Consider the following 19,312-nt stretch of genomic DNA (forward strand, 5'->3'; position numbering starts at 1 on the left):
TCGACTTTTTCCTCCTTGGTCTGGTTTGACCTGAGAGAGGGTAAAATGAAGAGCTGTCACTCTGCTTCTTTTTTATTGTACTAGAATTTTTTTTTTACTGAAAAACATAAAAGCGTGGCTAATTCTCCTTTGTTGACAATTTGGGAACTCCAGATGAATTCAATAAGATGACTTGACAAGAGTGTAGCGGCGTTTAATATAAAGTATAATCGTTTCAGAAGTCACTTCTAGATTCATATACCTTCGCCTCATCGACTGTTTAGCAACTGCAAAACATTGAATTCAAGATACTGTTGGCAGCCACATGCAGCTGTGTGGCTCATCTTGTCAATAGACGATCTTCGGTATGGCGGGAACAGCAGTGACCCCTTGTGTCCAAACTGCGTCACAACCAGTTTGCATATCCTGCTTCTCCGCCTCAGATTATGACGGCTGTCGGAAGAGGAGGCTAGCCGGGCTGCGCCGCATCGATGCTCGGACTGTTGGACAAAACCAAAAGCAAGGTAAAGAAGTATTCACCTTTTTATTTAAATGTCTGAGTAAAAGAAAACCCGGACTCGCTTAGTTTAATGTACACAAGGCATTTTTACTGTGGCCTCGAGACTTGCTACTAGCTTAACTGCTAGCGCTCGAGCTCCTCTGCTGACGTTTTCTGTCAGTTTTTTTTTCTTAACTGCCGTTACGTTTATTGTTCTTTTACACATTTTAACGAATATCCGCAGTATTGGCGAATGTCGGAGTGAGGCTCGGGGTTGCCTTTTCTCACCGTGTCACCGAGGCTGCGTTTGTATGGTGTAACCGAACACCTGCTCGACAGCCAGCTGGCTCTCAAGTCTCCAGACTCCTCCAAGTCGCAGGTGTCTGATCCCCGCGTCAAGAACCGTATTAGATTAGCGTTTTAAGACGGAAGCACAGACGAGTTTTGGTCCAGCCGCAGGTAAACCCTGCATGATAACCGCTGATAACTCCATTATCATTCAGTGGGGGAACAGCTGTCAGCTCCGTTTCCACGCTCGCTGTTGTGCCTCGTAGGTATCGCAGCAAAAGTCAACATGAAGCGGCTCGTTCTGCTTTCATTCAGGGTTAGACGCTCAGGCTGACTGTCCCTCCCACATTTTCCACAAAGTCTCACCCAGCTGACAAAGTAGGAAGTTTTCCTGTTTTTAATCCTTCTTCCAATAAATATCACCTCTGTATGTTTTTGTCTGCAGAACAGAAAATAGGCTGATATCCAGTGATGGACGGGTATGTGTGAATTTGATGTCCTCATATCATCAAGTCATAAAACACAGCCAACCTGCAGGCTGCATCCGTCTGCTGTCACTGACTGAGCTGTTGGCCACAGGTTTGCGGGGGACATGCTGAGCGGCGGCCGGGCGCTGCTCGGTGAGGACAGCTCGGTGATGGCTCGCATGCAGAAGAAGTTCTGGAAGACCAAGCAGGTCCTCATCAAAGCCACGGGCAAGAAGGAGGACGAGTACGTGGTGGCCTCAGACGCCGACCTGGATGCCAAGCTCGAGGTGGGAGAGGAGAGATGAACTCAGGCTCTTAGACCTCCATGGCTTTCGCCTTCCACCACTAAATTTTCTCTTGTATTGTTCAGACTCACCCCTCCCTCTGCCATCGTGTCATCATCAGAGTGCTTTCTGTCACCGGTGGCCATTTCCTAAGCATTATAGCTCTCTGCTAAAGCTGTTGCTCCAGTTGAAAGCACAGCAGTACACCAAAAACGGCTTCTCTCGTAGTGGAGCTTGTAAAGGAAAAACATATCCCGTCATGTAAATTAGTATTTGTGTAAAAAAAAAAAAAAAAATCCGCTTGTCACGGCATGTAAACAAGTGGAGGTGAGTAAGCCAGCTAATGGCTGTACAACAAAAACCAGTGATGAGGTAACACATCATCTATAATCAGCTGAGGCTGTGATTGGTTAGGCGGGAGCAGCGGTGACGGGTGTGTGGTGTGTGCATTGGGACACAGTCTAATATTGCTTTCATAAAAGTACCAATACAATAATGTAAAATACTTCATTACAACTGCATTTAAAGCTTTAGTAAAAGTCTGCTATCAGCAGAATGTACTTGAAGTTTTGGAAAGTAAAAGTACTCATCCTGCAGTAAAATGTCCCCTGTGACTGGTATATTATTCTGTCTGACATTATTAGATTGTTAGTACTGATGCATCAACGTGCGTGCAGCATTGTACTGTTACGGCTGCGTGACGTGGAACTAATAAGTTTAGTCCAATGGGGACCAACATCATATGGCTTTGAAGAAGAACTGGAACATGTTGATACATAAGATATTTTATATGCATGTATGTTTTCCAGCCCATAAGGGGAAATGTGATATCCTGTAGTTAAAAGGGATTATGTAGCTGCAGATTGAATACACCCACAGTGAGCTGTTGGCACAAGGTGGTTAATGTTTGCAGAGATCCTTTCTTGCTGTCTGGCTCTTAACAGTTTTAGTCATATGTGAGATGACGCCACCTCGCAGCTGTGAAAAAGATGTCAGCCGGGTGCAGTCATTTCTCAACAAATGAGGGTGGGTGCTTTGGATTGGCTCAAAGCTGGCTGGCATTTAGCTGCGACAGGCCGTGTGACAGTCTGGCCCTGTGAGACGGGGACGTGGTCGAGTTTCACGCACTGTGAGGCTTTTGTTTGCTCTAGAACAAGATCTCTGTCCTCCTGCTCTCATTGTCCCTGCCACCATTCAGGAGTGAAGGGGAAGGCGCCAATGGACGGAAAGAGACGTGAGGGTGAATTCAGAGGTGATTTTTGAAGAGCAGATCGGTCTTGTTGCATTCCTCTGTCTCCTTCCCACGTTTCATCTTCACGTTGAGCTCTCTCTGGAGCAGCACAGCACTAAAGCCACCAGGGCAGATTAGATTTGGGCCCACGTCTGGTCGGCAGCCTTACAGCTAACCCAATTTTATCAGGTTTTTATAACAACTGTGCCTCAGAGCATTTTCACATTTCACCTGCGCTGCATTTGTTTGTGGCCTGGGAGCTGCATGAATGCAACATCAGATCAGATTTTGTCCAGTTTTGCTGAATACGTTTGTGTCCTGCTGAACAATGTCATGCAGGTAAAAGTGAACTTATCCACATTGAGTCACGATCTGAATGTAGTGATGTGTGCCTGTGCCGCACAAACGCAGGAAGTCCATCTCCCTCGGCCTCTGTTTCCTCCCTGCCATATTGCCGTGACTCAGGCCGAACAGTTGCTGTTACATAAACATGATCTTGATCAATCGATCAGCATTTCTCATCACAAAATAAAAAGAGGAGGAGCGATGTGCACGCAGCCAGAGATCTGAGGGTTGTTTGGCTGCTGCTGAGGCTGACAGACTGAAGGCAGTGACTGTTTATTCAACAGTTAATCAGTAACTACACGTGTTCGTCACCTCCTCCGTCTTAAGCCTGCCTGAATGCACTGCTTTTGAAACAGATTCTCTGACTGAAATGTCTGTGGACGAGTTGCATTGTGGGTAATGGAGGCACCAAGAAGAACGTGCGGAATGAAATTTTATTTTTTCTTACAAAGTAAAGTAAAGGCTTTTTTCTGAAGGAGACATTTTTACAGGGGACAGGAGGAAATGGCTGAACTCCATTTAGCAGCTTCATTTTAAGGAACCTGTCTGCTGTCACGGCTTACTGGGACACTTATCGAGATATGAGTCGTTGCTAATCTTATTAACAACAGCTGTGCTTTTCCAATTCTGTGCTGCACACTAATTGGCTCAGTATAGGTTTTTCAACACTGAGCCAGGGCCTGAGCACCTCCTAACCACCGGCCTGTAAAAGTCGAGATGACCCCTTCATCCCTCGTTCCTCCCTTTCTGTGTTGCTATGATACACACTGTTGTCATCCACCAGATGGAAGAAGAGGCGGCTGACTGCCAGACAGAAAGCAAGAGAGAAAAATATGTTTTGTTTACCGAGTGAGAGGTTGGAGCTCTGCAGCACTGAGGGACAAACACCACACTGCAAACTGAAAATCCTGGAAGTGGCAGGAAGTCTCCAAACCGCTGCAGTGGGAGTGTTTTGAGGTGTTTTGTCATTATTATATCCCGTTTTATGTGTTGTCTCTGCAGTTTTTCCGCTCGGTTCAGTCAACATGCACGGAGCTGCTGAAGGTGATTGAGAAGTACCAGCACAGGATCACACGTGAGTCCCAGTGAAACCCAGACCCATTACATTACATTGCAGGCTGGCAGCTGAGGGGGTCTTTGCTGTTTTTGTTGTGCTTCTTGGTGGGTTCAGGGCTTTTAATAAAGCCTTGATATTGCCTTATGTAACATTAACAGTCTTATTTTTTTGTCTGTTGTGTATAGACTTTAACCTTGAGCTCTTTCTCCAGGCTTGTCTCAGGAGGAGAATGAGCTCGGCCTGTTCCTGCGCTTCCAGGCTGAACACGACCGCACCAAGGCTGGCAACATGATGGATGCCACCAGCAAGGCCCTTTGCACCTCCGCCAAGCAGAGGTCAGCAGTACAAAGCAATGCAGCCAATACAGTGCAGTGTGTCCCATCCTGGTTTTATTCTCCAGCATCATCTTGCTGTGTCCTTTCCTTTCTCCACAGAATGGCACTGTGCCCGCCGCTGCACCGCCTGCAGCAGGAGGTGGAGACATTCAGGCGTCGCGCCATCGCTGACACGCTGCTGACAGTCAGCCGCATGGAGACGGCCCGCACCGAGTACAGAGGAGCTCTGCTCTGGATGAAAGACGTCTCCCAAGAACTGGACCCAGACACCTACAAACAGCTGGAAAAGTTCCGCAAGGTGAGAGGACTTTGGGTTGATAAGTCTTTTAATAATAAAAGCACGTGCGGGGGGTTTTCACGGCCTCTCTGTCATCAGGTGCAAGCCCAGGTCAGAGGGACGAAGGGCCAGTTTGAGAAGCTGAAGAATGATGTTTGTCAGAAGGTCGACATGCTGGGGGCGAGTCGCTGCAACATGCTGTCACACTCCCTCTGTACCTACCAGGTGTGTGTCTGTCCAAAGCTTTCAGGGTTAAGGCAGCCACAAGTGTACAGTGCAATCTGTCACCTACTTGTTTCTTTACTTCCTGTCATGACAGACCACTCTGCTGCAGTTCTGGGAGAGGACGGCCCACTCCATGTCGGGAATCCATGAAACCTTCCAAGGACACGTACCATACCAGTTCACTACACTCAAGGTACATGAAACAACGCAGTATGAATATCCGGCTCAGCTGATTGTCGCAGTCTGCTCTGTTTGATACACATCTTCATGTTTTCTTCCCTCCTGCAGGACCTGCGAGACCCGCTGGAGGAAATAACAGACTTACAGAAAAAAGAGGATAAGAAGGAGAAGGCTCTGCAGAGCAACACAGACAGGTGAGAGAAGATGCTAAAACAGTCTAATGTGTGTCCTAACACACACACACACGTCCTGCCACACCATCTGTCTCTGTTTTCATGCCACCACCCTCTTCTCTCTGCCCCGCCATCATTAACAAACACGTTTTCCATCCCGATATTTCTCTGTTTTTCTGCACACGACCCCCTCAGCTATGTCTTCATCAAACACGAGGCCAATATCATTCCAATGTTTACTCACAAGTAAGTGTGTGCGCGGCAGGTTTTACATGTGACCACCAGCAGTGATCCATGTGGTAGCTCATGGCTTTACAGTAGCGAACCTGAGACTGCAGCTCCAAATCAAATAGAGGCTACGACGCAGCTAAAAATAGCAAATAGTCTCACCAGATAGATAAGGCTTTTTCTCATTTCTCCCCCTCCTCTCTGCTTCTTCTATCTGCCTCAGTCTGGTGTCCTTGGATGACGACAAGCCAGCAGGAAGTGCCTCCGACACAGGTATGGACTGCCCCCTGTAGGCTGAAACGCATACTAAAGTGGAAATCGTGGGTGCTGAGAAAACAATGAACGGAGACAATATGAGTTTAGAGATCAAACCTTCTTTATGAAAAGAGGAAATAAGCCTGTGATTCACAGTATAAGTGACATTGTCAAATAGAGAAAAACCACAAGTGTTATCCTTTGCAGACCCCACCCACAGCAGTGATGGGCAGAGGCAAACCAGGGACAGTGGTAAGTTGTGTGTGTGTGTGTGTGTGTGTGTGTGTGTGTGTGTGTGTGTGTGTGTGTGTGTGTGTGTGTGTGTGTGTGTGTGTGCATTGGGATTGCTGTCGCTGAGTGTAGACTGGATGCCTTTCAGCTTTATGATCCTTTGATCCCAGTGCACCAGACCACACCTGCTCTAGCCCTGCATGACCTCAGTGGACCATCAGGGGGCTCCAGTGATGACCTGATGCTCATGGGCAGTAATCTGCCACAGTTGCAGCTCCCAGGCCCAGCAAACATCCCTCCCCAGGCCCAGCTCGAGAGTGGAGACCCCAGTGAGCTCTGGGGCTTTGGAAGCTACCAGTCCGGCTTTTCCCAGCTGCCTGCCACTGGTAAACTAGACGGCTGTCTCCTGTTTCTTCTACCTGCCTCACTGGTTCTCAGCTTTCCAATCTGCTTGGTTGTGGCACAAATTCACCTCCTCTGGGACTTCAGCTTCCTTTCACACTTTGGATCTGGATTCATTCTGCCTGACTACTGCAAAAGGCTTTGCTTCCTTCACTTTTGCCTTCATGTCTGAGACTCACTTCTTTGAGCACTGATCTCACATGTGTACGGTGAATATGTAGCTGTAGTTAGCGGTCTGTTAGCTTAGAATGCGGAGTGGAAACAGCTAGCCTGGCTCTGTTCTTTGTTTAACACTGAGAGTCCTCATTTCTTACCGAGGGAGCTGTTTGTTTGACAGCACAACAGGCAGCTTGAATGATGGCTGTGTTTGGTGAACATCGCCACGCTCGTACTGGGAAAAGGAAGCTCAGCAGACGAGTATTTGCTGATAAAGCGTTCGCTCTCTAGACCTTCATCCAAGCAAGTGTTTGACAAAAGAGGAGTCCCAGAGCTTTCAGTGACATCTGATAGAGCACACCTGTGCTTTGTCGTGCAAGTATGGATGTGGAATCAATTCCCATTGCCCAATGCACAGAGCACACAGCAATAAAATAAACATGTTTATGTATTTGGTCATTGCATATTCCAGTTGTGTACCTGCATGACAGAGCACAGGTGTGCTCTATTAGATATCACGAGAAGCTCTAGGATTCTCCTCCATCGTTGAGGTTCAACTTGAGCTTTAAAATCCTGTACTTCACGTCTTTCTGAATAAATCTTACGAACCTGAATCCTGATAGTCTTTGCGGCATCAGAGCACTCTTCTTTCTTTCTTCTGCGCTCATGAAATCCACAGCAGGAGAAGCGCTGGTGGAACTGATAACATTAGCGATGGCTCCGCTCCTGCAGTTCCTGCGGTGCTTTGCGGCCATTAATGTCATTAGCTGCACCTGACTCACAAGCTTGCTGTGGAAAAAGTTTCTCCAGCTTTAGACTCATTGTTGTCGTCCACTACCTCTCTGCTGCTCAGGCACATCTGTCCTTTGTTTTACCCCCCTGTCTTCCTTCCCTCTCCTCTCTGCTGACAGGCCTGAGACCAGAGGAGGAGGATGGCGAACGTGGTGACATGGCTTTCCTCAAAGACCTTCTCAGCCCGGGCCCGGGGGCCAGCGATGAGTTCAGCAGGGAGTGGCAGGACGCTTTCGGGCTATTCGAGCCTCCCAGCGTCTCTCCATCAAGCACGGGAGTAGCGAGTAGTGGGCCGGCGGCACGTCCGCCTTCAAACCCCCCCAGCCCCACAGGCTTCCTGCCCTCCCAACTGCTGGATCACAGTCTGAGTGCTACAGGTCAGCCTCACCGCAGCACGCTGACCGATCCCTCGCATTATAACAAAGAACAACATGGTTTTTCATACGTCTTCTGCTCTGTCTGTTAGGCTGGGCAACCCCGCCTATGTTCCAGGCTCCGCCCCTGCAGCCTCCCTCTGGTCAAAGCCAATCAGCTCAGCCAGCTGCAAGTTCAGCAGCCAATGGTAAGCTCTTTCTCTCTCTACTTGTGTCTTTGTAGACCTGTGAAATGTCATCAGTCCCACTGTCCCATGGTTAACTCGCTTAAGCCCTCGTTCCTCTCGATCTATGTTCACTGTACAGGGTTTGGAAAATTAGCTAGTAGATAATGACCTAAACAATACTCAGACTTGTTAGATGTATTCCATGTGTGCTGACTTACAGCTTCTTTGCAGCAGCATCCATATTTGAAGCATTGTTAGCATATGTTACTCACTGAAATCAAACATGTCAAAGTCCCGTTTCACTAAAAATACACTTAATACTTTTTATTAAGTCCCTTCAAAGTCTTCACCACATATATGAGTCGGGACAGACATGGATGTAAACTTCAACTTGACTCATTGGTGGAGTCATACAACTGCAAGGTGGTAATTCCAGTTTAAATTGGTACATTTTTCCAGGAATATTACACAGCCTCAGGTTTGCTGAGTGGTAATTTGATTAGATTGAAATGAATTTCAGACTATGCACCTTCTCTGCAAAATATAATCCAATAATGACAGCGTCATAAAGCAGGACCGACCTGAAGGTCCCTCTCCTGTTGGACCAGTTGGTCATTATTCTCAGACAGAGTTACAGTTGATTTAACAATGACAAACCACGCAGTAAAACATGAAACAAGCGCTGCAAAAGCTACTTCAGCGGTCACATTTTTACAAGCATAAACTTTCTTCCAACAACGTGTGTGTGCGTGCGTGTGCAGCTGCTGCGGGTGGATCCAAAGACATGTCTGCCTGGTTCAGCCTGTTCGCAGACCTGGACCCCCTCTCCAACCCCGACGCCATCGGACGCTCCGCGGACGAGCTGCTCAACGCCTAAAGCTCTGCGTGTGCGTGTAGTAGTGAATGATTTCTCTGGATCTGGATGTCAAAGAACACTAACAGTGAAAAACACACACAGATATTGATGCTCACACGCACACACTTTCTCCTGCATTTCTGTCAGCAGGAGAGGTGTGTACATATCAAATGTGTTACACTGGAAGATGTTATTTTACTTAAGGAAAAGGGAAACACTGTCTCCTCAGTGGCTCACGTCCGCTCTGCAGCTCTGTACCTGACTGTTAACACTACACATGAAGCCATCGGCTCACACAGCAAACCTCATGTGGTCCGTGTTACTTCTCACTATCAGTTATTGCAGCTTCTGTCGAGTGGAGAGAATGTTTGCCTTACAGCTTTATTTTGGAGGGCGGCACATGTTTTTTTTTCCTGTGTGTTCGTGTTTGGGTGTGTGTCAGTTTGCTGTGTGTGCACATGACAAGGGACCCAAGATGTAAAAACCCTGTATTTACTCATGGTAGCACGATTGGTCCCATACGAATGCAGAGCGTACAGTCTGTACTGTATATGTAGGACATAGTGTTTGTATGGGATCAGATGGGACTCTGAGCCTGTATTTGCACACAAAGACAGCAGGTGTCCGTATCACAAACCAAGAGGAGTCTTAATTTGGGTTTTCTGGTTTCACAGCGCCCACAGTTGGGCCCACCAGAGCATGTTTTGTCCAAAAAAAATCAATACTGTATCAATCAATCAGTACTGCGTTTTGTAATCATCAGGGGAGTAACAGTAATTTACTGTGATAATTGCTAGCATCAGCATGCTAACATGCACACAATGACATAGCTAACATGCTGATGCTTAGCAGCTGTAGTGTTACTCATGTTCAGCTGTCTTAGTTTAGCATGTTGGCATGTTTGCTAACCAGCGCTAAACACTGAAAACCCATGAAGCTGATGGGAATACCAGTCAACGTCAACATTTCAATCACATACTTATCAGATTACTTCAGATCAGCTCCTCATGTTAGGCTCACTAACACTTGCTTTGTGATACAGACTCCTGCACCAACTCCACCAGTTCAAGATCAATAATGTGCCGCTTTATTGATCTCTGCAAGGAAATTCTCCGTTATAATGAAGGATCGGGTCTGAAGGCCACATTGAACTGAGTCGTCTTGTTCATCCCGTCACCTTCAGCCCATATTCTCCCTGCTGAACGAGTAAAAATAGGATGCATCTGTCGTTTCACAATCACAAGTCCAAGGCCAAGAAAAATGTGTGAAGGATGAAAGTTATTTTGTAGTCTCTTGAAGGAAGTTTTAAAGTAGGACACAGGAATTAGATTATTTTTGGGGTGGGTGGGTTATTTAAATCCTGCTAATCTGCAAGTAAACAGCGCATAAGATGCATTGAAATATATTTATTTTCACATTATTTCACTATTTGCAAATAGTTGTGCAGTGCACTGAAAAAGATAACGCTATAGTGTCTATTTTGAGCTGTGTGTGTTTTGTCTTGTGAGAGTTCACACATGGATTCTTGATTTTACGGGAAAAGAGACAACACTGGAGAACTGTTACCATCTCTGACTTACCTGATGTGGGTTTAACGCCCACTGTGTTTATGTGGAAAAAAAAAGACCAAGACTGACATTTTTGAATGTTTATGAACTTTGAGTGAAGAGCTGCAAAGTGACGAAAATGTATTTTACGGATGACACAGCTGAGCGGTCGAGCTGTGAATATGGCGTCCGCACGCGTACACACACAACTCAAACCAAATCCTCAGTCCTTGTGTGAGTTGCACTCAGCGGCGCCAAGGTGATCAGAGTGCATCCTGGGAAAAAAAATGTTTTGTGAGTCTCAGAAAAACACTTTTTATACAAGCTGCACATTAGTATCATTTAATCCTTGTTTTTAATGTGACACACGGTCACAAGAACCTGCTGTGTTAGTGTTTCTGTCACATCATGTATTCTCTTGATTTACACACTTGAAGAAAAAGAATGTATTTCTCAAATCAATCACAAACGCTTGATTTAATTCAACTATGCCTTTTTATTTCACTCGAGGGGTTTAACAGATGAAAACTTGGCAGTTCTGTTTCCAATAAACTGGACAAGCAAACAAAGAATCATTGTGTCGAGCCTCATTCCAAAATGCTGTTTATCCACTTTGAAAAAGAAAAATATCTGAAATCTGTTATCACATGTATGAATCTGCTCTTTCAAACTACTTTTTTTTTTTATGTTGTTGTTGTAAACAGACGTCTAAAAACCACAAAGAAGAGCGTGTTGCTGTAGATGTGATTGTTTTTCAGCAAGTGGATATCTCATTTTGGAACAGAACTCCTCGTTTCTTCAGTGACTTCACTGATAGGAAGGTTACTCATGCCAAATCAGGTCAGCGGATCAATGACATCCACGCTCCTCTCTACGTCTACTCTGCTACATGTTCACATCAGCCTGGACTTCCACTGTGTGAGGCTACATCGATAGCAGCTGTTGGTTTGCTCTCTTAATAGTAGTGTAGACTTGTTAGTGTGCGCTGAAAAGTTCGTATATCTTCTTTTTTTTTGTATCCTAATCACTACAACCTGAGATGGACGATGTAATCTATTCTTGATTAAAATTCTCTGCAGACCCAGTTACACTCCTCATAAATAAATACATTATTATTCACAATAATGAGACATGTAGTAATTCACAGTACTCAGCGGGAAAAAAAAGCAGGAGGGGGAGGTTATATGGTACAATTGTTGACTCATTCAGATACATATCTTTGTCAGCCGATAATACAAACACAGTGTGCCTCTATATTTACATAACCAGTACATTCCTATCCCACTGTAGCAGGCACAGTCAAGTAGTAATGACATATACAGGAGGACAGGCCGGGGCGTGGAGAGGCTGCCAACCAACACGCTACGCTGAGTCTCAGCCAGGTGGTGTTTACCGAAGCGCATGTGAGTAAATGTCTTTCATTTCAGCTTCTGTCAATATAACTTCTCTGCTTTTTAGACTTGAGAGACTTGTGTGACACTGAAACCATAAATAATAAATGTGTTTCAAAGGTCCTGAAAGCTTGGGGAAAAAAAAGTGATGCTGCACCAATCAGAGAGCAGTAACGGGTCAGACAAAGTGTGACAGCTGGTGGGTTGTTTGATGTAAAGATAAACTATAACCTGCAATAACTAACAAAATCCAAAGATGCTACAATGCAGCGTAGAGGTGAGGAGAGATAAAGCAGAGCTCTTTTGATTTTTTTTTCTTGAGCTTTGTACACTGTATGTTTGTGATTCGCATCTGAGCTCCACCTGCCGCCACGGTCTGCAGTGTAGTGTCTCGCTTTGGCAAACCTCTCCACGCTCAGGGCCCTACGTGCCAGAAGGAGCCCGTCCTGCGAGGACAAAGCCCCTCTGGACACATTTCACAACAACACTGAGCAAGACAGAGAGGGGTCGGCGTTACAGTGACAGCGAGGGAAAGAGAAGGAGAGAGAGCGCGGGGAGATGGAGGAACAGAAGGGGGTGGCTGTGGTGGCGGTGGAGTAAAAAGGGACATTGTGAGCAAAGGCTGGCGCTTGGGAAGGAGGGGCAAGCAGACACAGGTTGAACACGCTGCACACATCATAGCCCTGGCCTGTGTTTCCCATAGATACACGCCGCCCGGCGGGGGACCAGCTCGCTGCTACCAGTTAGCATAACAAAGGCCTCAGCTCGTACCAGTTCAGTCAGCTTCCACTGGAAACGGCTGACTGACGCCCGAGGGACGTCTGGACCTACTTCACAGGTGGTCCACCCGCCCGTCTGCGTGTATCCACGGCCATCGCAGCGCAAACATCATGTGCACCGTGCGAAAGGAGCGAACGTGATCAGAGCGCCGCGATGGTTGAGCGAAACTGAGCGGTCTAAAAGATCAGGCACATTTTTAACTTCTCCTTGTCACGACCGTTCAAGTTTTGCTACGGTATATCTTGCAGCACCAAAATTAGCCTCAGTGGTCAAACTCTTGGTCACCAAGGAACCAGCGGCCTCTTTTTTTTTTTTTTTTTTTTTTGTCTCGTAATGGAAGGCAAATTTCATATCAAGAGAAATAACTACAGATAGAAAAAGAGATATGTCCGTGGAAAGGCGCCATGGTATAATACGATGAAATAAGAGTCTGTCCTTTCGCCCTTTTCCTCCCAAAAAACAGGAACATAACCAGCACTAAAGGTAGAAGAAAGCGATGAAATGTTAGCTGCAAACACCCACGCAGGGCTGCAGGACTCTCACGTTGTAGTCGTCTGAGGAGGAGAGGCAGTGGGAAGCGCTTTTTCAACAAGATAAGGACATCAGAGAGAGCTTAGCTGGCATGCTGAAGGCATTTTTTTGGAGCAGAAGGGTTGTTTCCTAGTTTCCAATGTTTTCTGATATCGTGGTGGGGGAGAGGAGGGGGTTTCTTTTGAAGGGGGGGGTACTGTGGGGACTTAAAACCCTTGAGGGCCATCAGAAGCTTTCGGGCTCCTCCAGGAGGCAGGGCTGGGTGGACAGAGGCACGAGGGACGGGGACAGGCTGCGGAGGCCCACCCCGGGGCGAAAGCTGAGGTCCGGGGCGGGGAGTAAGGGCTTGAGGATGCTGACGAGGCAGAAGGCAGAGCCGCTGTTGGGGATGAAGTTGACCTTGTTGCGGTCGGGGCACAGGAAGGGAGGGATCTCCTGCAGAGGTTTGGGCCTGGAAACACACGCAGGGACGCCGTTAGCCTTCATAGCAAGTACACTAACACAAGTGGTGCTAAATGCTCACCAGCTAGCTGCTGACAGTGTTTGCTGTTTCACTGAACACACATTTCACAGAGCATGAGAGCAGTGGGAGTGAAGCCAGACGGTGAAGTTTGTTTAGAAAAACCCAAAAACAAATACTCACATGGACTCCTCGAACACCTTGACCTTCTCGCAGCCCTCCGGAGGTTCTCTCTTGAACATGTAGCTGTTGTTGGGTCTGGGGGAGGCGGCGTATTTAGGCAGCGGGGAGTAGGGGCCCAGCTCTGAGGACACACACAGAGGGAGGTCAAAGGTCAGCATCAGGAACAGATCGCGCTCAGAGAGACTTCAGCGTGTGTGTGTGTGTGTGTGTGTTGGTCACCTTTGTCCTCATAGGGGCTGCCTCCTCCCATGTCGTTGAGGACGGTGAGGTAGGAGGGCGAGATGGAGTCTGGACGGCTACTGCAGTTGCTGTGGTTACCACTCAGGCCGCCCCCGGAGGGAGTCTGCGTGTCGATGCTGCGGGTGCTGCTGCTGCGCTGAGGGGGGACGGGTGGGGGCGCACGGTGCCCATCTGGGACATCCTGTGGCTGTCGAACAAACACAAACGAGGTCACAATAGCGACGCGGCATCGGGGGCTTAATCCCTGGCCAGTGGTGGCGTGCGGACCCTTAAAAAAAGCAGCTTCACATCACCCCCACCCCACTCTCCCAGTTAGCAGGACTCACAACGATGGTCTCGTCCTTTTCGGGGGCGTCTTGGATGGTGATGCGTTCGATCTCCTGGTTGAGGCCCTCCACGCTGTTGCGGAAACGAGGGGCTGAGGACTTGGATATGGGGATGGGGATCAGGATGGTTTTGGGCATCGGCGACTGCAAGACACAGACAAGCTGCAGTTAATGTCGACTCTGCACCTGCGCACAGGTGCTGCAGCGACTTCGATTTAGCCGCCGCAGAAAGGAAGTCAGATATATATGCGATATATATTCAGTTAAGAGAAACGGTGATAACTCCACCAGCCCTGCTTTTTCTTTTGTCCCACGAGAAGCCCCAGAAAGCGGGACAGCTGCACTCCAGCAGACTCCACAGGGAGCGCTCGACTGGCCCTGCTGATGTCACCGACACACATGAAGAGTGTGTGTGTGTGTGTGTGTGTGTGTGTGTGTGTGTGTGTGTGTGTGTGCGTGTGCGCACAGCATCAGACGAGCCCTGTTTAAATGACTTTTCATAGACCAGAGTCACATTTCAAATTAACTGGAGACACACAGCCAAACAGGGACATGAGGAAAAGTGGGACGTCCTCAAAACCCTTCAGATCAGGGACCCAACCTACTTCCTGTCAGAGCCACACGCACGCACGCACACTATCTCTATCGATCACCTGCGACTGGATGATGGTATGGCTGCCATTGAACGGGGACTTGCGGTCTTTATCCCTCCGATGGCGGCTGCTGCGTTTGCTGCGCTGAAGCTGCTGACGCAATTTGGCAATCTGGAGAGTTTCAGAGACAGACAGACACTGTGAGACAGACGTCCATAATGCTCGCGTTTACTCACAACACAGGAAAGGAACTGACCTCCTTCAGCTGGTCGGTGCTCCCACAGGAGGCCGAGCGTTTGTGAGAGCCCCTCCTCCTCTCATCTGCCCAGGCCCTGGGGGTCTGAGAGACACACACACACACGCACTGGTTAGAGCTAAATATTAAAAAAAAACAAACAGCCAAATTAGGTGCCACATGGGAGGAAAGAAAAGTCACATGAAAACCTGACCTGGATGCAATAACCCATAAGTAATCCATATACAATATTACTACAGAAGCCTCTGTTTTATTGACTTAGGCTTCAAACTTAGGTCCTTTAAGTCCTCTGCTCTCAAAACAAGTGATAAAATCTGCCAGCGCAGTAAGAATACTACTGCTTTTTGGCTTAAAATCCACTTTTTGACATACAAAATCATGAAATGTACACATGCCAACATTTTGTACGCAGTCAAGTGCAAACAAACAAGTATCAGCAGCACCAAACTACAGTTGGAAATGTAGTTAAAAGTAGAATATTATAGGTTTTATATGACAGCAGCAGCATCTGTGGGCTAAGAAACGCTCTCTGAAGTGATGTCAAACACGTGAGGCCGCTCTGGTTGCTTGGCTGAGATGACCTGCTGTTAAAGAAACATCTCACAGCGAGTGTTTGACCTGAGTCCGCTTCAAAGTCAGTCTGTGAGCGATAGTCAGAGGCAACACGGCACCATGATGCAACCGTCCGCAATCTCTCTCTGCCTCTTTGCATTGATTGGCTGCTTCGTAAACACACGCGCACACACACCTTGCAGGCATTCGTGCGGCTTGTCTGAAGCGAGAACGCAATTTGTACCATTCATTTCATTCGTGGACAAAATTATGGAAATGTCAGAGAGACAACATCTGTGAGCAGTTTGTTAGGATGTTGCGTAACAACGTGGTGTCCCCCAAGGCTTTTGGGCCACTATTATTCCTTAATAATTTACCAATTATGCCTTGGAAAGCTCTGGTTTGTCTGCTTCAGATGATGAATCCTACTGACTTCCTCTGACCTGTCATCCATTAACGCACAGATGAACACTGTAAACATTGTACCTGCTAAACACCAGCATGTTAGCATTGTCAATGTTAGCATGCTGATGTTAGCATTTCTTAAAAGCTTGTATTTGTATTGTATAATTAGGTTGAGGGGATCAATAAGACGTTTTGGATTTTTCCCCCTCTCTGCACACACATTGTCATTATTTGGCACATAAACAGAACCACCACCACCCACCTGAACACCACACACACAAACCCCCCCCCACACACAGCACTCACCTGCGTTGCTTTGTCCCTCATGTAGGGAACGTGTTGGTGCTGGCTGTCGTCCTGAGGCCAGGGACCTGTCAGGTGAGAGCCAGCGAGCGCGCCCTGTGAGGGCCACAGCTGGACGCGATGGCGGGGGACCGAGAGGAGAATGAGGAGCGGAGCGCTTGGAGGGGGAGGAGGGGGACGCTGGACGACGTGGAGGAGAACCACGGAGAGATGTGGTAGGTTAAGGCCACTGATGTAGTCTGAGGAGGAAGGAGAGAGAGCAGCGCAGATGAGCTTGGTCTGCCTGGAGATGTAAACAAGTTATTTGTCAACACATCAACAAATCAACAGACACACAGCTGGTCTGCGGGATAAGCTCACGGCTGCTTTGCTGTGTCTGTCTAGGTTTGTGTGTGTGTGCGCATTGTGTCTATGAGTGTGTCAGATTGATGTTAATCCGTCCCTCGCTGGGCAGAGCGGATATACCCCCCTCTACCCTCACACAGCCCCCTGGTTAATGGCATTAAAAGAGCTTAAAGCAGAGGGGGGGTGCAGTGAGGGCAGGTGCTGGCTTCTGCCCGACTGACCCTGATTCAAAGCTGCAGCAGCGTGTTTTGCACGAGTGCACGCGTCCACTGACATCCATCACAACCCCTCCATGTGCAGAGATAATTTCACATCTTATCCTGAACTGTGTTCAATAAGCAGCGCGGTGCGTTCAGCTGCACTGAGAAGTGAAATCAATAACAAAAACCAGCTTTAATATTCATGTTCAGGGTTCATGCAACAGAACAACAATGCAGCATTAATGAAGCCGCACACACACACACACACACACACACAAAGCACCTTGCAGGATAAAGGATGCATGTATTTTTTAGATGCTCCCAGCGGGAGCCGAAAAGCTGCTCGGCGCTGATAACAGCGTACTGTACACGCAGCGTGTACATACAAACACACACACACAGCATCGGCTGGCAGAGCTGGTCCTGGAGCTAAATTTGGCAGGGGCCTTGACCAGCGCACATCGCTGTTGCTAGGGAACGGAGCTGACTGGTCCTCACAGTCTCACTGTGTGTGTGTGTGTGTGTGTGTGTGTGTGTGTGTGTGTGTGTGTGTGTGTGTGTGTGTGTGTGTGTGTCTGTGTGTGTTTGTGTGTGTGTATAAACAGTTTGGGCATCAGCAGTCTGCTAGCAAAACGCTCAGACTTTTTTATTATGACTGCTGCTTCTCCTGCATCTGTCCACACACATCTGCACTGCAATGTACTGCATGCTGACAGCACAGTACCACTGCTAGCAGCAGTAGTAGTACTAGTGTAGTAGCTCAGCCTGCTGTCAGTCCACACACACATTCACAATATTGATTCTTTACCTGTTCAAAGGTAAAGAGCAGCACCGCCTAAAGCCAGACAGGCTTTATTAGAGTGAGATCGATTGAGATCAATTGATTAGTCAATGGTGAGAAAATTAAATGCCAAAAAGTCATATTTTCTGGTTCCAGCTTCTCAAATGATTTTTAATCACTGATCGATTATTCATGAAAATAATGGGCAGATTTATAGAATAATTAACGTGATTATCAGTTGCAGCCCTGGGCTTTATTGACCAGCCAAGAGCAGAGCGCCATCTCACACAGAGAGCAACAAAATCACTTAAAATTGTGAAAAGTGCCAAATTGACGCCTTCAAATTGATCCAATCAACAGTCCAAAACCCAAAGATCTACTGTGATTAAACCAATATTAAAGCAGCCTGAGGAGAAGATGATTTTTTTTTTGTCACATTTACTGAAAAAAATCCTTAAAATGTAATCAAAATAGTTGCTTTTAAATGAGTAATTTCAGGTCTAGTTTGCACTTTGCATCTAATGGATCATAATATCTGCATTTATCCTGCAAATTGCTGAGTGTCACGATCAAAAACTGGGGCTGAAGCACAGATCACACCCGAAATGCACAATTCTGGGCCTCAGAGCTCTGAAGTGCACATTAAGTTGAATAAATACCTCACTGTGGATGTCAAACCGCCGTGCACTCGCCTGTAAAGCACAATGTAGGCCAGTTTTGTTTACTGGGAGACGAGCATGCAACCCCTCCCCACACACGATCCCCACCACCGTCAAAACACGCCGTGCTGGTGTCGACCCGAACCCGTCTCCGTATGACTGAGGAGCATCGTCCAGGCTCGTGAGTTAAAGGTGTGTGCGCGAGGAAAAACACACTCACCTGCAGAAACGTGATCTAGGTGCGCTGCATGCAGAGGGGCTCGGTGGTCCTCGGCACCCCGGCCCCTGTTGATCTCTGCTCGAAGATGCTAAAGAGGCGGTGGGAAGAGGCAGGAGAGAGGGGCGAGAGCGCAGGCTACAAGTGAGGAAAGCCCTCTTAGATATGAGCAAGCAGACATAGAAAAGGTGTTTTAAGCGTCTTAGCGGGCACCGTGCGATACCCTCACTTAGGTGTCAAAATGGGCGTTGCTGTATTCGCACCCTGCCTCCTCGTCGTCGTGGATGGATGTTTTTCTCTCCCGGCTGATGCGGCACGACGGCTGGAGCGGCTACCGACACGCTTTCTGGACCCAGAAGAAATGAGTGCAAAAAGGGGAAGATGCGCGGTGCATCGTGAGGTGCCGCAAAACGACGGGAAAAGAACGGAAGGACAGAAAATAGAGAAGGGGAGAAAGAAGAAGGCGGTGATGCTGGGCTAGCCTCGCTTGACACGACGGGGAGAGGGACCAGTGTGAAGCAGCCTGGAACACACAGTGAAGCTTCCGGTTGTTGCTTTCAAAGTAAAATAGTTGCTCTGTCGCGTTGTACCCATAACACTGGAGAAGTGTGGAGTTCTCCAGTTTTCAGTTTTCAAGTGATTACTGTCCAGGGGCCAAGGATCCCAAACGTATTACTGTGGCTCAGTTGGTAATTTAATTTAAAAAATGTCTGTGAAAATGCACCATTAAAGAACAATATCT

At 47.6% G+C, this 19,312-nt stretch overlaps 2 protein-coding genes across 3 annotated transcripts; one reads left to right on the forward strand and one right to left on the reverse strand.

Moving 5' to 3' along the window:
• The first annotated feature begins 387 nt into the window (after positions 1-387).
• Positions 388-10,920, forward strand: ical1 (islet cell autoantigen 1-like). Of its 2 annotated transcripts, XM_070994083.1 has the most exons (15): positions 388-503; positions 1,212-1,245; positions 1,346-1,520; positions 4,096-4,168; positions 4,362-4,485; positions 4,585-4,783; positions 4,862-4,987; positions 5,082-5,180; positions 5,276-5,361; positions 5,792-5,841; positions 6,031-6,075; positions 6,225-6,482; positions 7,512-7,781; positions 7,871-7,966; positions 8,707-10,914. In XM_070994083.1, the coding sequence occupies exons 2-15, from the start codon at positions 1,238-1,240 to the stop codon at positions 8,820-8,822; spliced, it is 1,725 nt and encodes a 574-aa protein (XP_070850184.1). In that variant the 5' UTR covers positions 388-503; positions 1,212-1,237; the 3' UTR covers positions 8,823-10,914. The 2 variants fall into 2 exon arrangements, with proteins under 2 accessions (XP_070850184.1, XP_070850183.1); XM_070994082.1 differs by lacking the exon at positions 6,225-6,482 and having other exon boundaries at positions 7,524-7,781; positions 8,707-10,920.
• Positions 10,825-19,061, reverse strand: fam117ba (family with sequence similarity 117 member Ba). The gene is made up of 9 exons (XM_070994084.1): positions 18,834-19,061; positions 18,574-18,661; positions 16,372-16,607; positions 15,109-15,192; positions 14,913-15,023; positions 14,260-14,403; positions 13,913-14,120; positions 13,694-13,814; positions 10,825-13,501 (listed from the first exon to the last, which is right to left on the reverse strand). The coding sequence occupies exons 3-9, from the start codon at positions 16,390-16,392 to the stop codon at positions 13,276-13,278; spliced, it is 915 nt and encodes a 304-aa protein (XP_070850185.1). The 5' UTR covers positions 16,393-16,607; positions 18,574-18,661; positions 18,834-19,061; the 3' UTR covers positions 10,825-13,275.
• Between the last annotated feature and the right edge of the window lie 251 nt (positions 19,062-19,312).

Source organism: Chaetodon trifascialis, chromosome 24 (assembly GCF_039877785.1).
Source record: "Chaetodon trifascialis isolate fChaTrf1 chromosome 24, fChaTrf1.hap1, whole genome shotgun sequence".
Taxonomy (NCBI): Eukaryota; Metazoa; Chordata; class Actinopteri; order Chaetodontiformes; family Chaetodontidae; genus Chaetodon; species Chaetodon trifascialis.

Excerpts from the sequence above, each read along its gene's own strand:
- ical1 (XM_070994083.1), top strand. Across the intron at positions 6,483-7,511 it reads GTTTCTTCTACCTGCCTCAC|CTCTGCTGACAGGCCTGAGA; the intron begins TGGTTCTCAGCT and ends CTTCCCTCTCCT. Across the intron at positions 7,782-7,870 it reads TCACAGTCTGAGTGCTACAG|GCTGGGCAACCCCGCCTATG; the intron begins GTCAGCCTCACC and ends TCTGTCTGTTAG.
- fam117ba (XM_070994084.1), bottom strand. The coding sequence starts at position 16,392 with ATGAGGGACAAAGCAACGCAG. Across the intron at positions 14,121-14,259 it reads AAAAGGACGAGACCATCGTT|CCACAGGATGTCCCAGATGG; the intron begins GTGAGTCCTGCT and ends TTTGTTCGACAG. Across the intron at positions 13,502-13,693 it reads AAGGTGTTCGAGGAGTCCAT|GCCCAAACCTCTGCAGGAGA; the intron begins GTGAGTATTTGT and ends GTGTGTTTCCAG.